Source organism: Hydra vulgaris, chromosome 11, assembly GCF_038396675.1.
Source record: "Hydra vulgaris chromosome 11, alternate assembly HydraT2T_AEP".
Taxonomy (NCBI): domain Eukaryota; kingdom Metazoa; phylum Cnidaria; class Hydrozoa; order Anthoathecata; family Hydridae; genus Hydra; species Hydra vulgaris.
In genome coordinates, this window is record NC_088930.1 from 40,853,931 (window position 1) to 40,877,321 (window position 23,391).

A 23,391-nucleotide genomic window follows, 5' to 3' on the forward strand; every position below is an offset into this window, starting at 1 on the left:
TGATTTACTGATTTTGTAGCCATTTTTTTTTAAATGGTAACTTCAATAAACATTTTAAAATATGCTGTTTGCTCCAAGGCGAAAACAATTTTTTGAATTGCATAAACCTGAATCCTTCAAATTAACATGGTTGTCAATAGATTGTTGTTAACATGGTTGTCAATAGATTGTTGTTTACATAGTTGTTAATAGATTGTTGTTAAAATGGTTGTTATTAAATCGAATCCTAACACAGAATAAACCCCAGCTATTTTATCAATTTTTGCTTAAAATTTTCTTGAAGCATTCTAAATCCGTAGCCTAAAGATATCGAGAGTAGACCTTAATCTAAAACCTTTCACACCCAAATCTATTTAAATTTTTTTATCTGCAATTGAATTTCTCATTTTTGATGAGGCGGTAACTGGCCACATCAATATCTACAATAAATTAAAAATGAATTTATAGTTTTGCTCTTTCCTTATTTCAATTTTATCCTTAGCTTTTAACTGCTTTAAAACTAAAAAAATAAAAATTTTTATGAAAATTTTTCAATATTATAAAACTAATTAATATAAACAAAAACTTTATATTAAATTTAAACATGGAGTGCAAATTTGGAGTTGGAGCTAATTTTAAAAGAGTTTCGTACAACTTTAATTTATTAAAAATATATATTATTAAACTTTTTTTTCTTTATTTTCAATTTACACTTAAAAAATTGAAAAGTTAAAACCAAAGCAAGAACCATATAGCTAACTGGCTTTGCATCTTTTTTTAACATTAGCATACTGAAAAAAATGGCGATAGCAAACTATGTTTTTAAAACCAATAAGTTTGGTTCTTAATGGCACCAACATTAACAGACTTACATAAAAACTGTTCACATATTTAATTCAGTGTAAAGAGTGTTAAGTTTTTTAATGTTCATTTTACAGCAACAAAAAACTTTTAAATATTGGTCGTATTAATGAACAACTTTATTGAATAGTTCTAGAATCGTTTTCCAAATAACTTGTTAAAAAATATTTTAAAATAAATTCAAACCGTTATTGTATTAAAAAATATTTTTATAACTAAATATAATAAAAATTAGTTATACCATCTTTTAAACAGCTTTTAACACTGATTTTAACATTTTGTAATACGTTTTAACGTATACTATTTATACTGTTTCCTAATCCTCAATTTAATTTTTTTAATAATAATTTCTTTTAATTAAACAGTTCTCATTATTTGTATTTCAATATTCAATCTTTTATATATTTTTAAATTTTTTTCACCCGAGAAAAATACCCCCCAAAAATTAAAAATACCGGACTACATATTATCATAGCGATGACTCAAGTAAAACATACATAATTTCAGTCGCCTGCGGGGCGACCAGAAAAAAACCGGATGTTCCACTCCTAACATGAATATATTTTCAATAACTAACTTTCCTACAATTTTTTTTTTTATGACTTGTGTATCATATTACCCTATTCTGTATCATATTACCGTGTGTATCATATATTGGTGGGGTAATATAGATACACATTTCATATATGGTAAATGCATCCTAATTATCTCTTTATATATTTAAAATGTTTTGTTTTTTATATATATATATATTTAAAGTATTATTATATATTTAAAGTTTTATTGCTTATATCTTAAGTTGTAGTTTTCTCTTTTTTTTTTGCTGACAGTCTTCTTTTCATCTTTTTTCTTCTCTTCTCGTAAGCATGACCACAACATTTATGCTGTTAAATTTTCTCCTTTTTTGCTTAGACACATTACAATTTTTAGCATTTGCTGTCTATGTTCACTAATTAAAGTTGTACATAGGTTATAATGTGTATATGAAATATATAAAAAATATATATATAATATAAGAAGCATTACCAGCATAATATATTTCTGTTGATATAACTATAGCTGAAAAGATAAAAAGAAATGATTTTTTATATAAAAATTATATAAAAGTGATAGAAATAACCGAGTTAAAACTTATTAAGGCTTTTAGAGTTATAACTACTTTTGCAAATTCCGGTTTAGCAGATATTTTATTTACGACAATTTAGTTAGTATATTTAGTATAGATAGCTTTATGTACAATAATGCTTTATTCTTTGTGTACCATAAATAAAACAAATGGACCTAATGAAGCACTTAGGTGGTTTAAGACTATTCCAAATTTTATAGTAGTTCGACTGACCTTCGACATAATTGATTTAAAACAAATTGTTATTCAAAAATTGTTGGTTGAACTAAATAATATCTAGGAAAAGTTGTCCCAAATAAAAAATTTTTTATTGACGACAATATGACGGTTGACGTAAATTGGCTTTCAACTAAAAGAATAATATTTTTTAAAGTAGTGGTTGAGTAGTCATTAGTCAACAAAAGTAGTCATTAAGCTCAACTTTTCTAGTGATCTACAACCTAATTATCGATATTGTATTCTATTATTGTTCCATAAAATGATTTAGATGGTCAGCAAGAAAATCCAACAATTTATAATTTCTTTTAACGACAAACACGTAAGTGTTGAGTATTCGGTAATACTTTGCGATTTTGTCTTTAAAAGTTTTTTGATGGCCGTAAAATCAGTTATATTTATGTCAAATGGAATAATATTCGTAATAAACAAAATGAAACGTGATGTTGTGCTTTTATTTGCACAGACATACAGATATATATATATATATATATATATATATATATATATATATATATATATATATATATATATATATATATATATATATATATATATATATATATATATATATATATATATAATATTTAAATAAAATATATTGAAGTTGGAAGAAGACAATCATTTAGATTGACGTAAATCATTTAAAAGAGGAATAAATCAACAAAAGATATGGAAAATAAGATTGTAAATTTAATGAAGTCGCATGTAAAAAAGTGTTCATATTTTTGACATAACTAATTCAACTAATTCTTTAACTAATAAGTTAAAGAATGATAGTTGTAAATCAACAACAACTAGGACTCCGTTGTCAGTTGAATTAACAAGTAGCTCTGATAAGTTTACATCATTAAAAGCAACTGAACAGTTTAAAGATACTGAGAATTGTAGAAGTTCATATAAACACTTATAAAAATAAATTGGATAGATAATGATAATTGGTTTTGTAAAACAAAAAAATAATTGGTTGTGAAAATAAGTATGATTTTCATTTTAAAAGATGAATTAGTTTTCACTTAACATGTTGAATCGCGCAACGTCTTTAGTTATGGAATGGTCTATCCAGTCAGCGCACTCCATTAGAAAAACAACTTTGGAATCATTGGACCATTGTTTCGACATTGCTCCGAAGTTAGTGTGCTGCTTCGGTATATTATTTAAGTAACAATTTCAATTTAAAAAATGCTATTAGATTATAATGATAAATCATAGTTATTGTAATAAATTATTTCATTAAAACTTAAAAAGCAAAAACTTGCAAATAATACTAGAATGTGGAGACTTTAAGTGATTAAAGCGACTAAGTGTATGTTCTGAAATCCATACACCTCGTGAATAAGGGTGGATATTTGTACGTTGTTCAGAATGTCTAGCAAAATATAGAAATGAAGTAGATATAGATTTTTTCAAAATTTATGTGTTTATATGATGATATAATTTATATAATGGCGTCATAAATCTTAGCCAGTTTTTTTTTTTTGTTTATTTGTAAGATGCAAAAACAACACGTCACTAACCACTATTTACACGAAGCATGTGCCAATAAACTAATTACAAATTATTAATTACGAAAGTAATAAGTATGTTAAGTCAGAGTATTTGCGACGTAAAAGAAACTTAACTTTCACTGGTAAACAAATTTATTTGATTTCCCTGCAGGGTCTTAAAAATAACTGAAATGAAATTGTTCTGATTTAAAATAAAATTTCATAAAAGAGTTACCATTTGAAAAGGTATTAAAAGTAATAAAGGATCCTCAATCGAGCTAATCATAGACCCAAATTTTAACAACCGTAAAAATTTTACTCAATATATTAGTAATAAAATGTTACTTTATCATGTAAAAAAAATCTAACAAATTATTTTAAGGATATTAAATATTGTATTATTGTTTATTATTTCTTTTTCATTTTTTTTAATATTAGCTTACATCCTATTTTTAGTTTGCCTGCATAATTTTATTTGTAGAACCGATCGCCAGTGGAGGGACTTATCATACTGTTTGTCTCTTCTTCCATACAATGAAAAGTCGTTTAAAAAACTAATCGAGAACATTGGATGTTTTCAAAGTCAACTCTCCGACGATGAAATATACAGCTGTTTTACAACGATCGTGGCTAAATTAAAAAAGTTTGCCAAAATCGAGATGAAGGTAACATTTAGTTAAAGTTAAACTCTACGGAGTTTGTGCTTTAATTTTTAAAATTTTAAATCAAAATATAAAAGGTTTTAAATTACTTACCAGGCATTTAATTACATATTTAATTTTACTAGGCACTTCTAGAAGAGTTTGAATCAACATTAGAAGGGTTTCACAAAATAGGAGTAACAGATAATAACGACGACGTTAATAAAGCTGCTAAAGCTCTAAGTCTTGCTGCATCACAAGGAAATAAAAGAGCTGGTATGTTCTATCATTACTCTCGTTTGTTTGATTGAATAAGCTTATTCACGTCATACTTTTTATTTTAATATTTAAGGAGACGCGAAACGCCCTTCGACGAAGAAAAAAGGTGGTAGAACTAAGCCACAAGACAACGACGGTGATAAAATCGATAAAGAAAACGAACCTCCGTCCAACGTTAAGCGAAAGGTGTCAGAAAGAAACAAAAAAATTGTCCAACTCAATCCAATTTTCTCAAGCGACGACGATGACTTTTCGTAAAACCTCAGATTTAATTTAAGAATTTTTAGTAGTTATTTTAATTTAATTCATTTTAATATAAAAATATTTGGTTTTGTATTTCTTATTCATAACCAAATTAAGTACAATTAAATGAAAACCTAATTTTCTGTGATCAGCAAAACTAGGTCTATTTTGATTTACAATCATACAAATACAACTTTAAAAAAGCTATAAAAATAATAATTTAAAAATAAAATTTATAGTAAAATGTAAACAGCGTTTTGCATTTAAATATAATAAGCTTTCATTTGCTACGCTATTTAATTCTGTTTAAAAAATTCCAAGTGATCTTTATTCACCTTACGACTTAAAAATACTCTAAACGTATAAAGATTGCGCATTAGATGCAGAATGGTGTCATGATAACGAGGTAATGTCAGACATACAATGGTTGTGTCATTTAGTCTATAAAAATCTATAGCAGTTTTTCTATATAAACATGGCTTGCATGGTTAATATAAAATACGGAATGTTCTTTTTCAAATGCTATTGATCGTTTTTAGGATATGGCTTTCTATTCCTAACAAATGTTGCCATGCATTTGTTCTGTATACTGAATAAGGTTGTTGCTTGAATCAATTTCAAAATCTTTACAATCATTCGATTCCAAATGTGCTGCTCTCTTCGATTGCGAATAATAATTTTTCAAACAATTTATCGTAGCTTTTATATGGTGGTAAGTCTAAGCGGTTAAAGCAGGTATGTGCTCTAAAAGAATATGTATGTGAAAATGTGTGGGTGGATGAACATATAAATAATATATACATCTAATATATACAAATCCAATTAATAAAAATTACTAGATCAGTAATAAAATTAATTTGTAACGCCGTTACCGTGGCAACATTTCTTCTGATCCCCAGCAATCAATAGTGAATTTCTTCAAACCATTGCTTCCTCGAAGTGCACTAAAACCTTCATATGGTATACTTGAAGTTCCAGTAACAAACTATATAATTAAAATATACAAAATATTTCATCTTGAAAAATAAACAAAATTTTATGGTCATAAAACTTTAAATCATGTTTATCTGTTTAAAACTTTAAATAATGTTAAATTTTAAATCATGTTTAAATCAGATTTAATAACTTTCTAAAAGATACCTGTACCAAACGCAACCTTCTCTCGTTAGTGAAAGATCCAACAGCTTTCCAAAACCATTCAACAATAGGATGACTGTCGTGATAACCTTAAATTTATTTTTAGTCTATTATATAACGTTTATATAAATGTTTTTTGTACTTAGTTATATTTATTTGAACAGTTTCTTTTTCTATTATAATTTTTCTAAGATAATTTTGACTAACCTGATCTGTATTCGGTATTTTTTCTCCAATCCTCTATATCTATGTCAACTGTACCTGCAATTACAAGTTCAAGTTCTTTGGGATCAAATAATGAAATCATTTTCAAATCAAGGGCCTGAAAAAAGAGTAAAAATTCGTTGTTTTTCTTTATTGTTTATTTTGCCGTAAATACATACATACATACATACATACATACATACATACATACATACATACATACATACATACATACATACATACATACATATACATACATATATATAGTAAACAAATATTAAAATAAAAAGACTACATCAGTGAATCCTTTTATAATTTGCTCCATCTGTTCGCCCATACCCCGTTCAATCTTCCATTTAACCATCATATCAACGTATTCGTGTTTATTTACTTCTGTAACAGTGATATTTTTTCCGTTGGGTTTTAATTCACGTTCACTAACCTGTTAATAAATCAGTTATTTAGCAAATTAAGCAAATAACAAAGTATAAAAAAATGTTCTAGATAAACTTGTGAGAAAAAAAGTTTATTCCATGTTATATTCACCGTATTATGTCCAAAAACTTCTTCATTAACTGAAAATGTCAGATCTAGAATATCGGTGATGTCATTTTCTAACATCCATTTAAGACTTTGGTAATATTCTTCGTCTAGAGTCTCCAAGTCGCTTAAGTCCCATTTCCTGTAAAAATTAAAAAAAAGCATTTTATGATTTTAAGAACAAACTTACAATTACTTCTCGGATAGTTAAAGTTTTCAAAAATGAATATTCTTTTATGCTCCTTACTCCCGTAACAACGCTTTGTAAATGGTTCGTGTAAAGAAAACATCTAACAAATGTTGGTGAATCAACGCTAGCGAAATTATTCTGCCGATAAATCGAAACCTAAAAAAATTATAACTTCAGTTATAATTCATACGATATAAAATCTAAATAATATAATTAGGCTGGTAACGTGAAACGCGTAAACATTGTGCGCGTTTAAAAGTTAACGCATGTCAACATTAGCTTACATTTAAAATAGTTATATATATAATTAAAATAGTTATATAAATAATTAAAATTCTCTCACCAATTCTGTGCATTTTCGCAGTACATTGAAGCAGGACTGACTTGTAATGTATACGTGTCACTCGCTGAATATTCAAACAAACCGTAATAAGGGTTGAAAAGTTCCCGGGATATCATAAAAAAAAATTCTCGAGCGGGACCACCATAATCTAAACCTTCTTCACCAGTAAACTTTATATAAAGTTTTTCTTTGTGAAGTGCACGAGGAGACAACTTCATCACTTGTTCAAAAGCGTCTTGTAACACATGGTCACGGCGAATTTTTAGTCTAAAAAAAAAATAGATTATTTGAGGAATAGCCCATTCTATAATAGTTAGCTATAATTCTGTAAACTAGATGCTTGACGCACAAATTGATTCAATACTCGATACTCCTTTAAGGCTTAACCTTATGCTTTATCACATTGATATTTAAATTATTGAATATATTTCTTAAATAAATTAGAGACAAACTTAAACAGTCATGTTTTATTGCAAACATCGACAAAAAAAAAAAAATAGTGCTACCTAATCTTTCCAGGTCCCTGGCCGTATGCGTTATGTACCATTTGTTTATGGAAAGTTCGTAATTTCGCTTCAAAGTCACGACGATACGGTGCAACGTTTCTTCCGATCGTAGAAACTAAAGAATAAATTGAATCAGCTTTGTAAAATTAAAGAAAAAAAAAGAAAAAGAAAAAACGTTTAATGTACCTCGCAAAGATTCTCTTGGGTGCTGTTCATTTTTTGATTTTGTCGCACCATTAGATGGTACAAAAGTTTGGATATCATCTTCGAAGATACTAAAGTAATGACAAAAAATTATTGTAAATGAATAAAATTTATATTTAGATTATATTAATCGCTTTAACGTGCTAAAAAATATATAATTATCTACACTAACCCTATCTTAAAGAGTCATAAAAAGATGACATACCTCAACAGTATAACTAACTCCATATCATTTTGCAGTCTTTTCAGCCCGTCTATACCATCTCTTTTCACAAAAGAAATCTTTCGTCTACATAAAACCAACAAGGAAATCTCTTAGTTGCAACGGTCAATAATAAAAAACCATTATAAGCAATAAATTTAACTTAATAATAGAAGTAAAAACGGTATTCTTAATTTTTAATGTCCGCATTTATACTGTTTTAACACAATTTATTTGTGAGACAAAATAGATTGATACAATTTTTATCAAATTTCCAATAAAAAAAGAAGTACGACTCTTAGCAATACTTTCTGCGAACAAAAAACTTATTTTGGTAGCACTGTATAAAACAGTGATTAAAAAAAAGTAAATACTTTACATTTTCAGTAACCAACTCGTCCTTGTCAATAGAAAATTGGCGGGTAAAAGTCATAAATTGCAGCATGTTTTCGTTAAAAAATATGGCTGTTATTTAAAATATAGACATATGTTTCATAACGCGCGTTTTGTTATATCTAAATGTGGATTTTTATTTTGTATAAAATATATTGATAACAGTAGTTATGAACGATGAAAATGTATAATTAAAAAATTCAAAAATTTTGAAATATCGGAAAATAAAATACGCCACGCCAAAAGGCACTGAGAACCACTTTGAGACCAGCGGGCTTTGCGTTGGAGAATCCTGCATGAAGGAAAAACATCTAATTTACAAAAGTCGCAAATACGCACTTCTCATATTCAGCACATTCAATGTGCCAGCATTCGCCTCAGCAAAAGCATTGAAATCAAAAAACCACCATAACGTCTATATTTATAAGTTTAAAGTGGAAAAAAATTTAACTAATAACATTTTAATTAACAAAAGCAAATGTAGTAATATAAACTTTTTATATTACTATAAATGTATAAATTACATTTACAGAAATATAAAAAAAATCAATAGTTTAATCAATAATTTTTCATCAAATATTTAAGATAAAAATCCTAATATTATATAAAAAAAAGAAAAACGTTGACAACCTTGAGAAGAAAAAAAAAACTATATATATATATATATATATATATATATATATATATATATATATATATATATATATATATATATATATATATATATATATATATATATATATATATATATATATATATATATATATATATATATATATATATATATATATATAAACTTATCATCTTAAACTTACTGTAATGACGCTTTGGAAGCGTAATCATTTTCTTTGCGCTTTATTATCTCCTCAATGTTTTCTTGTCTGAGAAACGCAACAACCTTTTCATCGTAAGCTAATATGAAATAATATAATTAACTTTTTCCGCGTGATGACCTTTTTTTAATTATTTTTAACAAGTAAAAAGTATTTAAAAAATCTATATTATTTAATATCCTTACTTTTCGGCACTTCTATATCAGTTGTCGCTGATTCTGGATAAACAGGAGGTGGAGGAGCAGCTACGTTAGAAGATTGACGTCGGCGACTTAACGATCTATCATTTCGAGTGGAGCTAGTTGAACTCTGAAATAAAAAGTTAACATTATAAAAATATATATATTTTTTTCTTTGCAAAAGTAACTATCAAAAATTAATAACTTTATTAAATTCAACTAATACCTCGTTTCTGCTTTTAGTTTTTGAGGAAGTCTCTTCAAGAGGCAAACGCGGATCAATAAATGTTGTAGAACGGCGTGTATGATCAACAAAATAGGTCTAATACCGATAATATTATATTTTAGTCTACCGAATCATTGAGATTGAGAAGAAGAAAAGTTATTTGCTTTAAATCAATTTTTACATAAAATCACACTTTAAAATAAAAGTTTAAATGATAACTTGAAAATATGAATAAGCAATTTTACTTGTCCTTGTGAATCAGTCCTCATCTCCCATCCAGCAGGAAGAGGGAGCGAACTGTCAGCAAAGAAATTTAAAAGTGTGACAACATCTCGACTATGTTGATATCTAAAAAAACAAACACACATACCAATAATAACAAACTTTTTTTTACTTTTTTTAAAATATCACCATAAAAAAAGAGATGTCGAAAAAGTTCTTTGAAATTTTTGTATAAAGTTCAAGCTTATAGATAAAAGGTATATAATGGATACTTTTTAATTTTTTATTCAATATTCACAAACGTATTTCTTCAGAAATAAAAGTTAAACAAAAATATATCAACTATTTATTTACTATTATTAGTATGAAAAAAGAAAAGATGACAAGCAAAAAGAAAGAATATGACAAGTAAATTCACAATACTCAAGTGTATTTAAAAAACAATTATTTTGTTAACTTTATTACTTACAAATATATAAATAAAAATATACATCATCACTTAATCATAACATGAACTTACAAAAATTTAATTCAAATTATAATTAATTGTAATTAAGTGGCAATCCAATTAAAAAAAACTTGAAATTTAAAATAAACCTTAAAAACTTTGAAGGCTCGGCTCGAACTCTATTAATAATTTGCTTCAGAGTTGAATTTCGATGCAAAAATTGTCCAGCAAGCTAAAAATTATATATATGATATTTATAAATAAATACAAAAAACAAACTTATAAATATTTATAAATAACTTGATTAAAAATCTATTAAACAAAAAGGCTATTTACATTATGACTGTTGACAAATTGAAAAAAATCTTTCCGTCGAATAAACATACAACCAGGATAAGCTTGAAATGCACTTTGACCGATTTGTGGTGAACTGCGAGCAGTAGATGTTTCATTTGATGAAGATAAAACTGGTAAAACGTTACTAGTAGAAGCTGTTGTAATTGTTGATGATGATGATAATGCATGCATTGGCTGCATTGATGAAAACATGGTAGTTATCGTTGTTGTAGTAGTACGGTCGTTCGGTCGGTTTTCACTTGAACTCGAAACTACAGGTCGAAGATTTTCAGAGCTTGTTCGATTATTTTCAGAAATAGTAATAGGCTTCTCTTTCACTTTCTTTCCTCCCCGTATCGTTCTGCGTAAACTCTGGTACCTATAAAAAAATTTTAAAACCAGTTATCACAGTCTACTTATTGGAATCAGTTATTTAAAAAGCAGATAAGCGAAGATTATTTCGTTTCGACGTTGGTGTCGAGTATCGAAAAACTTTTTAATTGTGTTCAGCTAAACTTAAGATTTTATATTTGTTAGTATTGCTTCATTTGCAAAAAAATTGTATACTAAGCAAGCATAAATTATTGCCTTTCCTCTCATAATTCCTTAAAAACGATACCTTCGGTCATATTGATCAAACTGTTCGTTCACATTGGCTTCTCTTGTTACCTCTGATGCTGTAAAAAACAAAAAACTCTTTTAAAAGCTTTTTATATTTTAGTAAAACTTTTTATTCGTCAATAAAATTTGGTCTAGTTTAGCCTAAAAAAGAAAAATATTTTAGTTATTTTTTGCTCTCAAAAATGATCACAAATTTTTATTATTAATCGTTCTCATTCTACATTAAGCCAAATTTGATGTACTAATTTTTAGCATTACACGTTACGTCAAAGATTAGTACATCATTCGCTACCACGAAAAAAAAAAAGGTCAATGTGTACACACGTACACACACACTTACGCATATATAGGGGAAAGGCACCTATGATGGCATAGCGCCTATGATGGCATACCGGTCATATTTCCATTAAAATTGGTTTTGGTAAAAAAATGATTAGACCTACATGACTATACTGACTTTAAATTAGTTTTAGTGAAAAAACGTCCCTTGTGCACAAATATTGTTTTTATAATCAACAAAAATCGATTTTGGGATGTGCTGTTGTAGTTTTATTTCCTTCATATATTTAAGATTGTGATTTTACTATTAACTCTGCAGAAATGAACTTTTCATGCATTTTATATTCAATTTTTGTGCATTTAGAGGAATAGTTACTTTAATTTTATCTTTTGAACAAAGCAGACACAGCTTGTTTTAATGAAAATGATGACTTTTACCCATGATGGCATACTGACGAGTTGGGGGTGTTGAAATATTGACGAGTTATGAAAACCTTTTTTTTTTATAAGAAAAACTTATTTTTAAGTAAAGTTAAAAGAAAGCTATGCCCCAACATTTTTTTTTGGTCAAAAAAATACGTAAAACGCAATATATCATATGCGCATGCGCAAAATTTTACAATGCTGGTGTGTAGCATGAAATGGTAAATTAGAATGGTTTCGAGTAATTTCTGACTTTTCTGAGGGAAGACTCTAAGGTTAAATGAAATCACTAAGTTACCCTCGATCCTAACTAGCCCCATCCTCCCATATGCCATCATAGGAGCAGTGGTTGCCTATGATGGCATACTTGTGCTTTTTTTTACAATAAGAATAACTTATAAAAAAAAATAAAACTGATGAAAACTCACAAGGTAATTATTGTTTTAGATGTAACAAGGAATGTATCCATATCAAAACTTTTATTATTGGTCTTCAGGATACTGAATAATGAAGCTTCAAAGTTAAGTATGCCATCATAGGCGCCTTTCCCCTACATACATACATTGAGGGGTGTAGCCACAGTTTTCACATGTTTAATATAGCTATTTTCCAGGCATGGTGTGACCTCAAAACATTTCAACTTTAATACTAGTGTCAAATAAGGATGTTACAAAAAAATTACGGTAATTGGAACTTGGGAATAAGAAGAACAAAAAATACGACCCCCTCCCCCCACAATTTTTCGGGAGAGGGGACAGTATTTAAAAAATAATTTTTTGAAAATTTAAAATAAGATTGAAATTTATTGACAGAATTTAAATTAACACATCTTCATTTAGTAGTAGTAATAAAAATTACACTTATTACATAAATGTTCACCTAAAATACTGATGTGTATATAAACTGTATACAGATTATAACTAAACAATAATTACTACGTAAATGCAACTAAAATAACGATGTGGTTATACAAAAACCAAACAAAAATAACACTTAATGCCATTTTCACTTCGAATGTTGACTCTTTAACCAATCTAGTCATTTGAACAGAATTAAGTTAAATTAGAACCTAACTAGAATTTTTTCGGTTTATTGTTAATGGATGTATTTGGCTCACTTTTTTCGAGGCAAGAAAACAGAATTACGAGATAGGGAAGGGAAACAAGACTCTCTCTACACACAGCGAGGCCTAAATCAGCTGGTTGTATTTCTATTAACTATAAAAAAATTTACAAAGCAGTCAAATTATAAAATGTATAAGACAAAATAAAAATAATAAGTATAACATTTAAAATTAAAAAGAAAGTTTATATTTTCATTTTTGAAACAATATAATCTCATGTTATATTTCTAAAAAATTAAATAAGGCCATGATTTCATTTCAGCAATATAAATTTATAAAAATTTTATGGTATGAGTTTCTTTGTAAATGCTAAACAGTATTAAGCAACTTTCTTGGATAATAAAAAAATTGGATAATATTCAAACAGTTATTGAAACCGAAAAACAAGTATAATTTAATATAGAAGAAAAAAGGTTTTTCTGCAACTCATTTCATAACATATATACAAATATAGGTACAAATATAAAGAAAACATTATCATTTATAAATACATTTTTACTACTAAAACTGTCTAAAAAGGTTTGTATTTATAAAAATATAAAGAAAATTGTGTACATCGTTTGAATTTCTATGTACAATCAACAGTATCATATTTTCAGGGAAAAATTTAAATTTAATGGCGAATAGGAGAGAACTGATTAATGCGTTTTTAGTAATTTGAAATCTGTAAACATCGAATAAAATCATGCATTAATATGTTCTTTATTTTCTACTAAACACTCTATAAAATAATAACTCTTTGATTTCAAAAAAGTACATCGAAAAAGTATAAACAGTTTAAGAGGTAACAGGGGCTTGATTTTCGATTTCACAACCAATAAGAACATGTTTTGATAATTGTGAAAACCGAATAAATGTTTTACAACACTTACTACATTCCAATTTTTTGGATTCAAAATGCGTTTGCATATGAGCGCGTTGATTAGAACGATCAGCAAAAGCGCGACTACAATGTGAACATTTAAAAGGCTTCTCTCCCGTATGAGTTCTAACATGTCCTTGAAGGAGCCAAGGACGGCTGAAGGCTTTTCCACACATGGGACATTTGCAAGGAAGAGTGTGGGTGCGTATATGCATTTTTAATGCTCCAAGTGTCATGTAGTCTTTAACACAATATTTACACGAAAAGGTACGTGGAGGTTTGCCGGATTTTGATTTACTTAGCGTATCATTTTGTGATATACTGGCGTCAATTATAATCTGTTTAGTACTAAGTAATTTTTCGTTTTCAATTTTATTAAAAATTTCTGGAACTTTTTGAATGTGTTGAGGAGGGTCATTGTGATAATTAAAATCCAAAATATCTTTTCCCCCTTCCAATTTTTTGTTTTCAAACTGAACTTTCTGAACATCGTGTAGTGCGTCGTCGTAATCAGATGGATGCACTATGATAATCGTTTCCTTTTGATCAAAATTTTCTGTCAAAAATTCTGCTACTCTAGATTTAGATGATACCGAATATCGATTAGATCTATCACACATGCTAACTTGATTACATTCGCCCAAAAAAGTTTCGAGAGAACCCTCTCTATTAAAATCTAATTTAGAAAACGCATTATAAGATTTATTTAAAAGTCGATTATTAGGCGAATATGCGCGCTGCTTGTGTGCATTGCGATTAAGAAGAAAATTGTTGCAACATTGTTGGTTCGTATATAGCCGATCAAAACAATCTTCGCTGGATGTTAAGTCTTTTTTAAATCCCATCTTATCTATACGATCAACTAAACCATTTGAATGATAAGTACTTTGAGAACCTAAAACAAATTAGTTTTTAAACGAGACTTTTTAATAACAAACGAAACAAAATAATTTCAAAGTATTTTTTTCTTTAATAATTTAAAAGAAAATAAAACTTACGAAATCTAGAAGCATTAGGCAATTTGCTGCTACTATTTTCAAAAAACTGCTTCACCAAAAATGAACGTGGCATTAGGATATAAAGCGGTTTTCCAATTTAACTTGCAGCAAAGATTTTGTTAATATTAAACCTGCTAGATAAATAAACGCGAAAGACGTAAGACGTAAAACCTGCTAGCAGTGAGATAATAATTTAATCCCCCTGTTTAAAATGTTACGTACAATAGAGCCTTTTGACAGATTCCATTAAAAAAATGTTTTGATTACAAATTATAAATAAAGCGTCAGCGAATTAAAAATAACAGGTGTGACGCGTTAACATCTTTAAAAGATAGTTTAAATCAAATGTAGTGTGACAAACCGGGGGTAAAAAATTGCAAAAAAAAACCTATTTCTTGACACTAATTGTTATTTCTAAAGATCAATTAAAACCGAACGCAAATAATTCGTGCTTTTTATAAGTGATAAATATGCACGTGCTTTCTATTGTTTCACTTCACTGTGTAGTTAAAAAAGTCAGTTAACCAATCAATAAAACGTATAAAAACAAATCAGTCTTCAAACATCAATAAAGGAATTCTAATACGTGTGGCAATTTTTTTTTTATTATTTAATTTTAATATTTCGAAGAAGTAGTGAAGTACCATTCAAAAAAATGCTGAAATCAATACAAAAATCTAAATGACTATTTGCAAATAGTATTGCAAACATTTTTAAAACGAAATGATAATCCACTATTACATGCGGAATTCTTACTAAGATATAAACATTTTTTCTTAAAAATAACGAGATAAACATAACAATATGAGTAAACATGACAAAAAAAAATTAAATTTAAATAGTATAATATAATTCAAAATATTTATCCTTTTCAAAAACAATTAAAAAATAAAACTAAAAAAAGGTAACTCCAAAATATAGGGTGGAAATTTAAAATAGATTTTTTCATATATGAAAGAGGTTCTCGGCAAGCTTATATATAAACCCAATTTTTAATCACAAATAGAAAATTTTAATTGTTCCACCGGCAATTAATTTGACAAAAAATTTTAACATTAGGAAAGAATGAATTATAAATGCCTTAATTATTGAATAAATGCAATATCTAATTCAAAATGTTTTGTGACAAAATTGTATTATATTTAAATAAGCTAATCATTACATTTATTAGTGCAATACAATAAAACAGAAGTATTATTTACAAATAAATAAAAAAAAGACAAAAACTAATGAGAGAGTAAATTAACCTGTAGCAAATTTACAATAAGGGTAACGACATGATATTTCTTTGAGTTGGAAAAGTCAGGGCCGGTGTGCTTTCAATTAATTACATTTAGAATGGGTTGCTGCAATAACGTCGAAAAAAGTAACTACAACAAAAGCATCAGAAAATGTCAGCGTAGAACGGCATCAAAATTTTTAACACTTAATTAATAGCAAAAGTTAATATCGAAAATTATGGCTCTAAATTATTGCGATACGTAGCAATAATTTAAAGTGTTAGCTTTATTAAAAATAAAGATTGATACAATTTTTACAGAAACTAGTTCTAAACTCCTATTTGCAACCATCCTTCTATTTTATTAGGAGATTTCTATATCTAAATTAAGGGTCGGCGAAGTTGACTTTTTGAGACCCGAATTTAACTAAACGACGAATTTAGATCATATGGTACACCGAATTTAACTGAAAGCGTACATCGAATTTAACTGAAAGACGATTTTGGACTATTAAGCCGAGTTTAACTGAAAGCCGAATTTGAATTTTAAAAACACATTTAATTGAAAAAGAAATTTTTAAAAAGTTTTTATAAATTTTATGAAGTTTTTTTTTTGTTTTTGTTTGGGTGCCCCAAGAAGACCTAACGGTTTTGTCACAGAGTACCGCGGAAAAGCATTTAACTAGGAAGTTCAAACCTTCTTTCTTACCGATCGCATGAAATATGCCAAGACCTCGCTTCGAATCCTTGGACTCTAAAGCAAGCGCTCTAACCACTGCTCACGGCTGCTGTCATTTTTTATGAGTTAAAACTATTTTTTTTTTGCTTTTAATTAACTATAATTTAAAACATGACGAAAGACAAGCAAAGTCATTTTTAATTTATTAAAAAAATATACGCTTACAAAAAAAAACAATTTACGTCGAGGAAAAAAAATCTAAAAATGAAGTAATAAAGAGAATTTAAGTTATGATCTTTAAAACTGCTGTTTTTGAACGAACGTGAACAAAAAAACACGTTGTTAAACGTTCATTTCAAAAATTCGAATGTCAATGTTTTAAAGGGAATAGATTTATGATTTTTTGAAAGCGGTAAATAAGATTTACCCGGAAAAAAAGTTCTATATAATTTCTATAAACTTTTGAAACATATGGCCTATAGAAATTCTAAAGAATTCTATAGAATTTCAATAGAACTTTTTTTCCTGGGTAATGAGTGATTTTGCGTTTAAAGTAGACTTTTCGAATATTGACTCTGTAAGACAAATCTATTTCTATTATGTTTTTTTCTCCTCTTTTTTTTTTACTGAATACATGTTCCTAAGTCCGAGTAGGCCACTTTAGTTAAGAAAGCTTCTCATTTTTTTTTCTTTTTCATAGTGGTTCCAACCCTCTTTGACTAAGAAGGTCGCTGCGCGGAGAAACAGGTTGATGTACATAAAAAATAGTATTTTATGATTATTATTCTTAATTGAAAAAAAAAATGTCTTTCGAATTTAACTGAAAGTTTAATGAAATTTTAAATTGTTACCGAATTTAACTGAAGGCTGAATTTTTATTTCAAATTCGGCACCAAAGTCCAAGCCGAAGTCACCTTCGCCTATCAGTAAACTTCGTAATACGAAGTTTACTGATAGGCGAACAGTAAACTTCGTAATTCGAAGTTTACTGTTGACTCTCGATATCTCGACTACTCGATATCTCGAACTTTATTTTCGGTCCCTTGCGCACTCATTAGAGCCAAAATCCTCTCGATATCTCGAACTTTTTTCCCGGTCCCCTGAAAGTTCGAGATACCGAGAGTCAACTGTGTTGCTAATTCTAATATCTGGCTTCCAGAAATTTAAATGGAATGAAAAAATATATAAAAAATGGTTAAAAGCAAACATTAAAAGGCCCAATCCATGTTTGATTATAAAGAACATAAAGATTTTATCGGCACTTAAAATACTGAGTTAAGCAACAAATAAACTAACCCATATGCATGTGGTATTTAAATAAATCTTTAATAAAGGTATAGTTAACAGGAAACACAAGTGCACAAATCAAGAAATCTGTTCAAAAAATGAATCGATAATTTTTTTTCTATTTGTTTGCATACCTTAACAAGTAATAGCCCAATTAGTTGAGAACTGGGCAATCCTGAAAGCTTGACAGAATAAAAGTATAGCTCAGCGATAACTCAAATACGGGACTTTTACAGGAGAGAAGCCTTTTAAATGTTCACATTGTAGTCGTGTTTAAGGAGAGAAGCCTTTTAAATGTTCACATTGTAGTCTTGTTTAAGGAGAGAAGCCTTTTAAATGTTCACATTGTAGTCGTGTTTAAGGAGAGAAGCCTTTTAAATGTTCACATTGTAGTCGGTTTATACTGACCGTTCTATTCAAATTATAGCTCAAAGAAAAGTAAAATTCATAAATCATGTAAAAGTTGTAAAGAAAAGAAAAAAGATATCGTAAAAAATAAAAACGTTTATGTTGTTTAGCTTACAATTTTGCAAAAGAGTGAAGGTTAATACGAACTTCAACAAAGTCTCTAGAATGGCAGTTTGTGATTCATTAAATAGATTTTTAAGCGAAAATATAGGTCTAAGCAGAGAAAATGTCACTCTTAAGATAAAAGTATAGAAAAAAAAAAAAACATAACAACAACATATAAGTATATTTAGAGTACAAGATGGAATCTGACGCTCGAAGGGCTTGAAAATTTGATTATCATATTCTTTTGATTTCTTATTCCAACACAATTATATGAAATTCATTATACTAATATGTTAGGAAGGTTACTAAAATATAGAATATTTTAATATATATACTTGTAAAAAATTAAACATGTTCGCTTAGGGCTCTAATTATAAAAATTCGATTATTATCGTGAAATTTATATATTTAAAATATTCTATATTGAAATATAAGTTAATTAATTGCTAAATTTAGAGGTTGCAAAATTTTTTCAATATTTTTTCGCGGTGCTCTGTGATAGGACCGATAGGTTCTATCACAGAGTGATAGGTCCGATAGGCTCTGTGATAGGACCGATAGGTCCTATCAAAGAGTGATAAGACCGATAGGACCGATAGGCTCTGTGATAGGACCGATAGGTCCTATCACAGAGTACCGCGAAAAAATAAGAAAAAGAAATAAGAAAGCTCACGCCTCCTTCCTTACCAATGTTTCTAATTAAGCTAGAGCCAGCCTTGAATTAGGAACCTCTTGATTCTGAGCCAGAACTCTAACCACTGCTCCACAACTGCTGAAATCTCATTTAGCAATTCTTAAAAAAAGAACTTTTTTAACTAAAGTATTCCAAAAGATTTAAGAAGTGCTCGCTAATTTTTAATGTTCAGTGACTTCCAGGAGGATACTTTTTTTTAAAATGCAAAACAAAATAAAAAATAAATAAAAAATGAAAGACACAAAAAAATCAAACATTCTTTTGTATAAATGTATTGATATCGTTGTCAGATAGTGGGAGTGAGGAAGAAAAATTTTATTTAGATTATTATCTTTATTTAAATATTTTATAAAATTAGCGAAGGCGTGTAATTTTTTAGCTACTTAAAAAATAGTTTTTCAATTGAATATAAAATTCCATAATCAGCAGCAAAAATCCGTTTAAAAAATAAAAACATTCTATTGCTAAGTATTAAATTAGTCAAATAAAAACAAAATGCGTTCTTCTTAATTTTTTTTTATTCGGAAATAGTCTGAAATATAAGTAACTAAAAAAACTAATATCTAGAAAAATTAAATTTATCTCAATTGCTTTATTTAATTAAAAAAAACATAATTAAATAAAATTAGGAAATTATGAAATATTTGTCAAGTGTACGTAAGTATTTAAACAATCTAATTTAAAAGATCTAGAAAGTGTGCGAGAATCTAAAACGTCAAATTAAAAGTTTTGAACGCTTTCGAAGTCGATTCTATGTTAACTAGAGCTTTTTTAATATTAATTTTTAGATAACGTAATGTGTGGAAATCGAGCACCCGATAACATATTCATTTTAAAAGCCAAATAAAACATTTAACACCAATACTTAGTTCATTTTCAAGCTAGAAACACTTAAGGTAACTTTAAGAAAATATAAGTTGTTAATTACAACTCTTTTGGCTGAAAATAAATAACCGATAACAACACCTAAGGGTAAGCAATTGTAGTTGAAACTTTCTTAGATTTTCGAACTTTCTCTAGTATACCATACATATATTGGATTTAACTTGTACAAATTTTCAAGTCTTATAAATAAATTATTTATAAAATATAGGTATTTAAAGTAAGGTATGGTAATTGAGTACTTTTATATGGGGTTAATGAGCACCTTTTAAATTAACTTGTTTTTATTATTGAAATATTTATGATAATAAAATTAATATTTAAAGATACATAAATTTGAATTTTTAGCTCATATTTTTTACTTTTTTATAACAGAATTGTGATAGTGGTGAGAAACTACTTAAAAATTAGTTAAAAACAGCCCAAAAACAGCCCAAAACAAAAAAGATAGTGTACTTAAAAGGGTTATCAAACTTGAGACCAGACGAGGAGATGTCAGTTGCACAATACATTGCAACTTTAGTGATTTAGGCTATCCATTTGATAAAGAAGACCTCAAATTATTTATTTAATAGTTTGAGGTCTACTTTATTATTTGTTTTATTTTTTTATTTGTTAAGAAAGCTTTCTTAACAAATCTGGAAGAGACTGCTTATGTTTTAAAAAAAATTTGTCTAGTGATGATCAGGTGTGATCATTTTGAGAACGGCAATCAAGTCTTTTATCTCATCAAGAATGTCAAAAATATTTGTAGAAAAGCGTGCTACAATTTCATACGATTCTGTAAATAGATTTTTTAATAATTTAGAAGAAACTATAAAAAAAAGTTCTACCACAAAATATATTAAACTATGATGAAACTAATCTTTCTGATGGTCCAAAACTAAAACAAATGGTATTCCGGAAAAGTACTAAACATGCTGAAAGAGTTATAAATACATCGAAGTCATCAGTGTCTATTATGTTTGCATGTACTGCTGATGATGTATTTCTTCTTTTATATACAGTGTATAAAGCTGAACGTCTGATAGACACTTAATTTTGATTAAAAACTTATTTAATCTTAGATTGTTTTCAACAAATTTACTTAGCGTTACTTAATTGCAACACTTAAATTTTTTTTTTTTTTTTAAACATCTTCGCTTCCAACAAGGCTGCAAGCAACCACTAATTAAAGTTGGAAGTTACTGCAAGAGAAAAGATGAAGATTGTAGAGCAACATAACGATTGACGGACGACTTAAAGAATTGCAAATTATATGAATCAGGAAACCAAGATGAAGGAAGCGAATTCCAAAGAACTGATGTTCGAGGAAAAAAACTAGACGAATAAGCATTTTTGGAGCACTTAGGAACAGTTACAGAAAAAGGATGACACTTAATTGAATGACGAGTAACATGAGAATAAATTTTAGAGCAGTGCCCATTATAGTATTTTTAGAAAAGAGTAAGAGAAGCAACATTACGACAATGTGATAATGGTTTAATGCTGGCTGCAAGAGCAGGTCCAACTATGTTTACAATGCGCTTTTGCACCTTGTCTAAAAGAGAAAGGGCATCATTAGAAGATCTGCCCCAGATATGGCAACAGTATTCCATACAATCGGATTTGAGATTTATAGAGATAGAGAATAGAATCCGAAGTAAGAAAGTGACGAGCTCGATAAAGAGATGCAACCTTAGCAGATAATTAGCTAATTTTGCAACTGATTTGATATTTTGTTTCCAAGAAATATTGGAATTAAGAGTTAATCCTAGAAGATGAAGAGTAGATGACTCATCGAGTACATCACCGTTCATAAATATAGGAAGATCTAAATTATTGCGATAATAAAATTGCTTATATTGTATTGCTTGCTAATAAGTTATTCAATGGATTGTATTGTCTTGAAATTTACTTTTATCGCAGAAAATCTTATAAAAGTTTTTTTTAGTTTTCCAAAAAGTTAAAAAAGGCACTTGACAGGTTTCTGAAATAAACGATTTAATTGCACTCTTGGAAAGACAATTGCTGGTGGAGGATATTATCCAGAACTTTTAACACCTTTTTTTTTAAGAATCTTAAAATCAAAAAGTTTATGAAATAAAAAATTAAATTAATAAAAATATACAATTTTTTGAAGATTACCATACTTTTTGTGGGTTTAGCACAGTAACAGTTCCAGTTTCATCAAGGTTAAAAATCCAAGTTCCATTTGCGAATGTTGGTGATCTTGCAAGAACTACTTTTATCAAAATTTATAACTAATTTATCAAAAAATATATTTACATTATGGACATTGATTAATGTTTCCTTTAAAAATCTGGATGTGATTTTCTAAAATTATTTGTCCATTCAACACCTGCCATTGAGTGCTTGTACCACTTCAGTAGGACATTTTCTTTTTTAACAGTTCCATCTCGAAAGCTATACACTGACATTCTTTCATTGGAAGGTCATAGAACATTCTTGAGCAAGTCAAAATATATTCCTTCAATTCTAACTCTTGCTTCACTGTGAATATTTTTTAAATATTATTATATATTAAAAGAATACTAACAGTTAATCAAGAGTTAGATTTGAATAAATATATTTTGACTTGACAAAATATATTCTTTTAGTTCTAACTCTTGCTTTACTGCGAATATTCTTTTAATATAATAGCTCAGAGCCACTCTAATATTTCCATCAACCAAAAATGACAAGATGTTGCATATGGGATATTAAAAGTCTTTGCTGTATTTCTAATACTTTTTATTTCTAATACGCAGGAGACAACAATTTTTTAATGTAAAAGTTACACTTAGTATGAGTGAGCCACAGTTCAATCTTATGCGTGGCTCATATATCTTTAAGGTGTGCAACTGGATTAAAGTATTAAATGTACAATAATTATGTATTTTATGCACACAAAAAATTTGTTACATTTACTATATTGTTTATAAGTTATCTTTTGACAACTCTCTAATGTCTCAAAATAATAGACTTCATTAAAGAACTTTCAAAAAATACCAAAATTTTAATTTTTACACCAAAA

General features: G+C 27.9%; 3 protein-coding genes across 3 annotated transcripts in view; 1 reads left to right on the plus strand and 2 right to left on the minus strand.

The window, feature by feature from the left end:
• The window catches only part of LOC100212025 (condensin complex subunit 1), a 47,497-nt gene extending 42,586 nt beyond the window's left edge, over positions 1–4,911 (plus strand). Inside the window, exons 28-30 of the mRNA XM_065811087.1 lie at positions 4,151–4,334; positions 4,457–4,586; positions 4,663–4,911. Coding sequence (XP_065667159.1) covers positions 4,151–4,334; positions 4,457–4,586; positions 4,663–4,847 — 499 coding nt within the window. The 3' untranslated portion in view covers positions 4,848–4,911. The remainder of the gene's footprint in view (positions 1–4,150; positions 4,335–4,456; positions 4,587–4,662) is intronic.
• LOC100208531 (E3 ubiquitin-protein ligase HECW1) overlaps positions 4,906–23,391 on the minus strand; it is a 52,241-nt gene continuing 33,755 nt past the window's right edge. Inside the window, exons 10-27 of the mRNA XM_065811086.1 lie at positions 11,415–11,472; positions 10,796–11,174; positions 10,609–10,691; positions 10,035–10,137; positions 9,790–9,885; positions 9,570–9,693; positions 9,367–9,463; positions 8,162–8,245; positions 7,939–8,027; positions 7,753–7,867; positions 7,247–7,513; positions 6,961–7,059; positions 6,720–6,855; positions 6,469–6,615; positions 6,177–6,291; positions 5,973–6,058; positions 5,705–5,817; positions 4,906–5,576 (exon numbers count right to left, since the gene is read on the minus strand). Coding sequence (XP_065667158.1) covers positions 5,465–5,576; positions 5,705–5,817; positions 5,973–6,058; positions 6,177–6,291; positions 6,469–6,615; positions 6,720–6,855; positions 6,961–7,059; positions 7,247–7,513; positions 7,753–7,867; positions 7,939–8,027; positions 8,162–8,245; positions 9,367–9,463; positions 9,570–9,693; positions 9,790–9,885; positions 10,035–10,137; positions 10,609–10,691; positions 10,796–11,174; positions 11,415–11,472 — 2,303 coding nt within the window. The 3' untranslated portion in view covers positions 4,906–5,464. The remainder of the gene's footprint in view (positions 5,577–5,704; positions 5,818–5,972; positions 6,059–6,176; positions 6,292–6,468; positions 6,616–6,719; positions 6,856–6,960; positions 7,060–7,246; positions 7,514–7,752; positions 7,868–7,938; positions 8,028–8,161; positions 8,246–9,366; positions 9,464–9,569; positions 9,694–9,789; positions 9,886–10,034; positions 10,138–10,608; positions 10,692–10,795; positions 11,175–11,414; positions 11,473–23,391) is intronic.
• LOC100198876 (protein snail homolog Sna) lies at positions 13,644–18,967 on the minus strand. Its single transcript, XM_065811088.1, has 2 exons — positions 15,102–18,967; positions 13,644–14,998 (listed from the first exon to the last, which is right to left on the minus strand). The coding sequence occupies exons 1-2, from the start codon at positions 15,172–15,174 to the stop codon at positions 14,019–14,021; spliced, it is 1,053 nt and encodes a 350-aa protein (XP_065667160.1). The 5' UTR covers positions 15,175–18,967; the 3' UTR covers positions 13,644–14,018.

Excerpts from the sequence above, each read along its gene's own strand:
- LOC100198876 (XM_065811088.1), bottom strand. The coding sequence starts at position 15,174 with ATGCCACGTTCATTTTTGGTGAAGCAGTTTTTTGAAAATAGTAGCAGC. Across the intron at positions 14,999-15,101 it reads GCCTAATGCTTCTAGATTTC|GTTCTCAAAGTACTTATCAT; the intron begins GTAAGTTTTATT and ends AATTTGTTTTAG.